The 8,181-nt window shown below is 45.2% G+C and overlaps 1 protein-coding gene across 1 annotated transcript in view; it reads right to left on the reverse strand.

Moving 5' to 3' along the window:
* FGD6 (FYVE, RhoGEF and PH domain containing 6) overlaps positions 1-8,181 on the reverse strand; it is a 93,149-nt gene that overhangs the window by 55,055 nt on the left and 29,913 nt on the right. The window contains exon 2 of the mRNA XM_018563408.1: positions 129-2,274. Coding sequence (XP_018418910.1) covers positions 129-2,274 — 2,146 coding nt within the window. The remainder of the gene's footprint in view (positions 1-128; positions 2,275-8,181) is intronic.

Below are 8,181 nucleotides of genomic sequence, written 5' to 3' on the forward strand. Positions count from 1 at the left end.
ATAAGTGAGCGACAATATTGAATGTATAATATTTGGACTGAAATCACTAATCACCTACATATCTAGTCAAATAAACCAAGTAAAATACTAGAGTCGGATAAAAGCAAGAAATAAAGTGTGACACCTACCTGTGGTTAACGTGGAAGCCCTTTGAAGGATGAACAGATTCAACTGGGTCTTCGACCTCATAAATAGTTGCATCACATTCATTTAAGTCTGAAACTACAGTAAATGGCAGATTTTCATATTCCGGGATTTCTTCATAGTGACATATATTTTCATACTGTGGAATATCAAGCTCTGGGATCTCATCTGAAGATGCCACCTGTGGTCTCTGTAGTGATACCAAACTGTCATCTAAAGACTTTGAGCTGGGGTTATTTACAGTACTGAAGTCACTCTTGTTTTTCTGTTTTTTCTTGGACAGCGGACTGAAGGAATCAGCGGAATGTGCTTTTGAAGGTTTTATCTTCCTCTCTAAAGTTGGTGATGTCGAGTGTCCAGCACAGGAAAATATATCAGAGGTGCTGTTGTCTCCTGACAAAGACAAACTGCCACGGGATAAAAATTTCTGAAAGTCATTTTTTATGACGCAAACAGACAGTTTAAAGTTAAGGAACTTCTTTAATGTATTTTTTTTAGGACTTTCGTTAGTGTGGTTTTCTATTCTGTTCATGTCAACGGAAGACAAAGACTTAGCTCTAGGCTTGGTGAGTGGATGTGTACTGTCATTACTTAAAGAAGTTTTGAGCAATTCTGGGTTTCCTAGAAAAGGTAAGATTGGGTGCTCCAACTTCCATGATGGTTTTTCTGAAATCTGTGATTGATTTTGGGAAGTCTCTCCTTGCCCTAAAGTACCATAAGAGCTGCTGTCATTGGAACTGTGAAGTTTTTCCTCAGAAGCAGCTTTCTTAAGCAGGCCAGCTGCGGGCAAGCTGAATCTTTGAGGCTTTTTTGGAGCAACTCTTGGCGAACCTGCAGCTGGTGTGTTGGAAGCAAGGTTCTTTTCCACGGCTGCATTCTTAACTGGCAGCTGTTCATAAATAAGTTTCAGTTGTTTAGGTAAGCTCATTGACAGGGAACTGCACCTTTTAAAATTACTATCTTCCTCAGACTTACTTTCAGTTTCATTTTCAAGACCAGTTGGAGTCGGATCTGTACTTGAACTGCCAACATTAGATTCACACTCTTGAATATTCTGATGCTTTGAATCTAAAGTCTTAGATATAATGTATTCATCATTAGCTTGATCCACTTCATTCTGTCCTTGCTGAAGGTTTGTTTGAGGACTATCACCTATAGTTACCTGATCACCATTGTTTTCTGCAGTGCCATCCACACAATCTTGTCTCACGAGACACTGGGTTCGCAACTTCCTTGGTTTTGGAACTGGAAGTGATTTAAGAGGAGGTGGAGCTCGTGGTGGAAATTTGGACCTTCCACAGTGTTCTGTTGATAAAGGCCTTTTGTCAAGTGGCATACCATTGCATTCTTTCACATGATCAATGGTTTTGTGCTCTGGATTATTTAGAACAACATCCAGAGAAGGAGCTGCAGCAGGCTCTTTGACTGATAAATTATGTTTTTTTGTATTACTAGCAGGCCCATCTATATTTGAAAAAGGCAAGTCACTTTCACTTGATTCTGTAGAGCTTACAACAACTTTCGTCCTAATGCTTTTCTCAGAGTTCTCTTGTTTGCAAGTGTATCCATTGGCAAAGAGATTATGAGTCAAGACATCTTTAACCTTGTCTTCTAAAATACTGGCTCTCAGAATGACTTGGTTTGTTTTAGCAAGCTTGTCCTGTTGACTGGAAGAATTCCATCTTGTTCTTACACAAGGAACTGGCTGCCCACACACTTTCCTATTTTCCAAGTTTTCCAACTGTTCTATTACCTTTTGGGTTTTCTGAAAGGAATCCCCATTTCCAAGCTTGTGATCACAGTCAAAACTGCAGGAACAAGGTGAAATGATATATGTTGAGATTTTGTTGTTGGCCGATGTTTCGTGCTTACAACTGACCTTTTCAGATTCAACATCTTGGTATTCATCATTGTTAATACCATTTGATTTAACGTTGCTTTGTCTCTGCTCTTCAGACACAGATGGACTTTGAAGGACTTTTGGCTTTGGAGCAATTGTTGGCTTTAATTTCTTTGAAGCTGGTGACACTTTGGCCTGAACTACATCTGGCTTAGGAGCAACTGGTGGTGGGATAGGTTTTTGAACTGATGCATGTTTTGGCTTTGGAGCTATGGGAGGCTTCTTGATATCTGTTTAAAAAAAACAAATAAAGTTAATCTTTCATCTTAAAAAACAAAAACAAAAAATGTAGTAACAATTTTATTAACTACAGTAACTATTACAATAATGTATAGGACATTCAAAAGCACAAAGTCATCTAGAAGCAAAATAGTGTTACCCATGGAATGGTTTAAAAATAATGGTATGTGAATGTCTCTCTCGCTCTTTGGTACTACGAATGGCTAATGAGGAAATAAATCATCAGTAACACAAAGCAAAAATTGAAAATCAAAATCAGTGAGCCGATTCACTGTTCTTCACCAAACACTACAACTGTGCTCAAATCAAAACTACACCCAATTTACTGTTATTTGGGTTTTGTAATACACTGTAGATAGAAGGACAACACCATAAAGAGTCAATAGGAGTGTATTTTCTTAAGCCTGTGGCCTGTGTACTTCCAGGATTAGCATCAGCTTTATATTTCCAAGGCAGCTTCAATTATGAGCATATTTTTAGCAGCATTTGTTATTATTATTACATCAAGCTTTCTGTATGGAAGACAAGAATTGTCCTGTTCATATGGATCCAGGATGTGTATGATTGCATGCATGCTGGGGGTTACTTAGCAATGATACTTACGCTCCGGGGAATACCTCCTGGCCTTATACACGTTTATTGCTGTTCTATTACCCTTGCTGGTACCCACCCCCACATAGGTTCACCCCGCTCACCTTAGAACGGGTTTTGCACTTGAAATTTAGATTACCCGACTAGTACTGTATTCTACATAACGCACTGTCTCTTGGCCTTTCACTACTTCTTTGCTTCCTCTCTGGGCTTTCAATCCCCTCTCCCCTTCTACTTCTCTCTTCCCCTACCTCACCACCTATTCGTCTCTGGTCCCGAGCCGGTCCCCACGACCTTCCGCTGCTGCCATGGGGCCCCTTAAGGTGACATCTCTGAATGTCCGCGGGCTTAACATCCCAGAGAAGCGGTCTAGACTGATGTCTGATCTCAGGTGGTATTTATCCAGGAAACCCATGTTCAGAGTGAAAAGATCCCCACACTCCTTAACAGAGACTTCCCTTGGTCATACCACTGCCCCTCCCCCTTTCCAAATCCAAAGGCGTGAGTATACTGATATCACGGGACGTCCCCTGGACTTTTGGGAGCCAACTGCTAGACGTTAACGGGCGATTTATTCTCCTTAAAAAGGAAAATTGTGAGATACCCAGGTTACATTTGCCAACGTCTACTTTCCCAACACTGATCACTTGGGGTTTGTTCAAGACCTGATACCTCACCTCTTGGAATTTATGGAAGGGGTCTTGTTTATGGGAGGGGACCTCAAATTCTCCGCTTGAACCACTATGGGATGTCTCAACGGGGACCTCCCACCTATCTTACAGATGTCTGCGGAAATTGAAGGCTGAACTGCACCTTCTTTACTTAGTTGACACCTGGAGGTTTTGCCATCCCAAGGGGAAGGATTTTACGTACTTCTCCGCCCCCCCACCAAAGATACTCCCTAATTGACTATCTATTTGTACAACACAAAGATCTCTCACTGGTACGGGGAGCCTCTATAGACAACATATTGTTGTCAGATCACGCTCCTTTACACCCGACTCTGGATCTACTAGCCCCGAGATCTCCTTGCCCATCTTGGAGACTCAATTAGTCACTCTTACAAGACCCTGTGGTTCAATCTGACCTTTACACTGAACTGCAAGCCTTTTTTACCTCTAATGCCCCCTCTTCAGCTCCTCCGTTCATGATATGGGAATCTCATAAAGACGAATCCTTATCAAACATGGTGCGCAAAAGAAGAGGGAATTGTCCTCTCGGATCTCGTTTTTGTTGAATCGTCTCCGTGCACTGGAGACTCAACATAAGCGATCACAGGCAGTGGAAGCGGGGGCAGAGCTGATGGAGGTTCGGACCGAACTGAACGCTTTAATCTTTCAGAGAGTCAAGGGTAGATTGCTCAAAGGGCGCAGGACTTTCTATGAATACGCAGACAAACCGGGGAGACTGTTGGCCAATGCTCTCCGGGGATCCCAGGGGCGGACCCATATTTTACACGTAATCACCTCCTCGGGCCATAAGGTGGTGGTGTCTGCGGATATTGCGGCTGAATTGAAGTCGTATTATGCGTCCCTGTACAACCTGGGGTCTTCTCCCCCCTCACCTTACGGACAGACGCCACTGGATGCCATTGAGCAATATCTCAGGGCCTCAGGGATGCCGTCCCTTACGGCCAAGGAGAGGGATAGCATGGAAACCCCGATCCAGCCTTTAGAACTGAAGTTAGCGCGGAAGTCTGCCCGTGCGGGAAAGGCTCCTGGGCCAGATGGCTTCACGCTCCCATATTATAAAAACTTCTGACACCCTGATGGGTCCCTTTCTGGAGGCCTAGAATGCCATTCTGACCGGGTCCTCCCCCCCTGTGGACACTCTACGTTCATGGATCACGGTGATCCCAAAACCAGATAAGAACCTCACCCTTTGCAATAACTACCGCCCAATTGCGCTCCTCAATGTAGACTTAAAACTGTTTGCCAAGATCCTAGCCAACAGACTGCTGCCTTTTCTTCCTCAACTGGTTCATCCGGACCAGGTGGTATTCATGCCGGCGCGCGAAGTGAAAGGACAATACCACCAGAACCCTCAATGTTGTTCACCAGGCCAGGATAGTGGGACCCCGATGATACTACTCTCTACGGATGCAGAAAAGGCGTTCGATAGAGTGAGCTGGGACTTTATGTCAGGGGTTCTCCGCCACGTTGGTCTGAGGAAGAACATGCTGGCGTGGATAATGGCACTGTATTCCGCCCCGACGGCTGTGGTTCGTGTAAATGAAACTAGATCACAGGTATTCCTCCTAACGGGACTAGATAGGGCTGCCTGTTATCCCCCCCTGATTTTCGCACTCACTTTAGAACCATTCCTTCACACCGTGCGGAATTCCACGAATATCACGGGGCTGGACACTCCCTCGGGGAACCACAAGGCGGCCGCATACGCGTATGATCTCCTTTTCTACCTTACGAACCCAGAGACGACTTCCATACCACACCTGCTCAAGGCTTTTTCCATCTATGGCCAGCTCTCAAATTTTAAAGTCAACGGCCACAAGTCGGCAGCTCTCAATAGAACGGTGCATCCGGAGGTAATTGATCTCCTGAAGCCTTGCTTCCTGTTTCGCTGGGAGTTACACCATCTCCAGTCTCTGGGTACGTTGATCCCCAGGGACCTGGATAAAGTCTACTCCGCCAACTTCCTTCCACTACTACAGAGAATAGCCCTGGACTTTAAAGCCTGGCGCCCCCTCCATGTTTCTTGGCTGGGACACTGCGCCGTGGTGAAAATGAACATACTGCCGAGGGTCTTGTATCTTATGCAGGCGCTCCCTATCAGTCTGCCAGCCCAATTCTTCAAAAGCTTTATGGGGACATGATCTCGTTCATCTGGGGTTGTAAGACCACCAGGTTGAGCAGACGCATTCTATCACTACCCAGGAATAGAGCGGGGAGTAGGACTGCCGGACATGTCCGTATACTACTCCGCCATACACTTGTCCAGACTTCTTGAATGGTGCCTCCGCAGGGAGGAATTCCGCCTTCGGGACTTCAGGGGCCCAGAGGACTGACTGCAGATTCCGGATATACAGTCCCTCACAGATCCCCCGGTAGATTTTTGGGGTTCCCTCTCTCTAAGACACTTCCTCAGGGCTATACCGAATGCGACCCTCCTAGACAGACCCTTGACGGTATTCGAACAGTTATGCTTAGACCAGCTTCCTACACGTCACGCAGTATCCCAATTATACAAGCTACTACAGGACCCCGCGGGGGATGTACCGCTGCATTTCCTGCACAACTGGGAATCGGAGCTACAGTGTACGTTCACGGAGCAACAGAGAGACACTATCCTGGCGATGACATTCAAAGCCTCAATAGCAAATCGATACCAAGAGTCGGCATATAAGATCCTGACACGCTGGTATAGGGTCCCGTGGTTGCTCCATAAAATGAATAGCTTGATCCCGGACCTGTGTTGGAGATGTGGGGGGGGGGCGTCGGGTACGATGCTACACATCTTCTGGACATGCCCTGAGATACAGTCATTTTGGAGACAAGTACTGGAGCTGATTGAGACCCTGATAGGGGCAGACCTCAGGGATGACCCAGCAGCCTGCTTGCTGCATCTGACTAAACACTCGATCCCCAGATATAAACGCTCTTTGACACATCATCTGTTGAACGCGGCTAGGGCGTGCATACCCTTGAAATGGCGGGATCCCCTCCCACCCTCAGTCCGGTTGTGGCTCTCCAGAGTCCAGGATACTTACCAACTTGAGGACCTAACCGCCTCGCTGAAAAACACGGAAGCTCGCTTTAATGCCACCTGGGGGCCGTGGTTGTGCTACAGAACCTCTGCCCAGAACCCCTTTCCACCTTCACAAGTCTGGACCCCTGCTGGCAACGTGGGACCCGGCCGGGACCCGACCCATTATACCCTCTCCCATTCCTTTCTGCTATGACCTTTCCTTTGACCATGAGACACAGCTTCTCTCTGGAATAGTACTCAAGTCGCAGAGCTTTAATGTACAGAATGGTACTATTGAGTTGAATGGTTGATGCACGAAGCTGTCATGTTTATCCAGATGTGACTTATGTCGGGTTATGCAAATGTGATACGGTGTAGTCCGTTTTATTACGAGATCTGTAGACTTTATGCACTTACTCTGTATTCACCTACAATGGCTTTTTGTAGTTGATGTTTTTTTTCAGTCAATAAATTATTTGAAAAAAAAGTTTTAAACAGCAGCTCAATTGCTTGTATGGTGCCAGAGTGTAGCTCGCGGTATACTGAGCTTAGGGTGATGGGAGGACGCTAGTTTGTGTCCTCCCGTTACCCTTAGGAGAACTATGGAGGAAAAGCTATAACCCCTATAGTTCTCCTTTAACATGAAAATCAAGCCACCTCACATCCACATCATTAGTAAGCAGAAAATGAATAAGTTTTCACTGCCTAGTGTCAACACTCTGTTCTCCCTTCTTGCACTCCCAGACTGTGACTTGTGACTCCTTCACAATTTTAAGCCACTATTGGGCCTGACAGAGAATAAAGACTGTTATTAGGTAGCCTAATTCACAGGACAGTTGCCATTATTCTATGTGACCAGGCCCAAGGAATTCCGAGGATATTAAAAAGGATGCTGGGAGTACCAGAGGTTGAATATACAGAGCCAGCAATGGGCAAACAGAACAGCATAAACTGTTGTTCCTGACTTTTGGAATCATTGTGGAATAGACCAATGGCCACCCTACACTTTATCCAGTGCTGGATGCAAAATAAAACAGTCTTGACATATATTTATTTATTACAGGTATTTATATAGCGCTGACAATTTATGCAGCTCCATTATATAAGGATTCTGTATTCCCACCCCACAACAGATGTTAGCATATTATTAATTCCACTCAGTGACATTGCAGTCAGCATCCCCTAAACCTCATGACAGAGAACTGTGGTATATTATCCTCTCAGTTAAGTAAAACACTTTCTACAGGTTATATATGTGATAAAATTGCAGTGGCTTTATTGCAAAAACATTTTATAGCAGGGGTAGTGAATTAAAATTCAAGGAGTTGTGGTGAGTAAAATTTTCATTTTGCAGAGGATCAAAACGTCATCTGAACAGAACAGTCACTCTGTCTGTGTCCATACCGTGGTCCACCATTTAGGCTGCATTCACAGCAGTTGCTGCACTACAATGCACAGCTGCTGGTGTGTGTTGCCAGGCACAGTGCTGATGCGCTGATCCCCTGCCCCTACAGTACAGATGATCAAGCACAGGACTGAGCATCTGTTTACCCGGCACTTTCGCTGGGACAGCTCTAGAGCAGGAGGCTTCATTCACAACA

The sequence above is a fragment of the Nanorana parkeri genome, unplaced genomic scaffold (assembly GCF_000935625.1).
Source record: "Nanorana parkeri isolate BGI_ZX_2015 unplaced genomic scaffold, ASM93562v1 scaffold661, whole genome shotgun sequence".
NCBI classification, from domain to species: Eukaryota; Metazoa; Chordata; class Amphibia; order Anura; family Dicroglossidae; genus Nanorana; species Nanorana parkeri.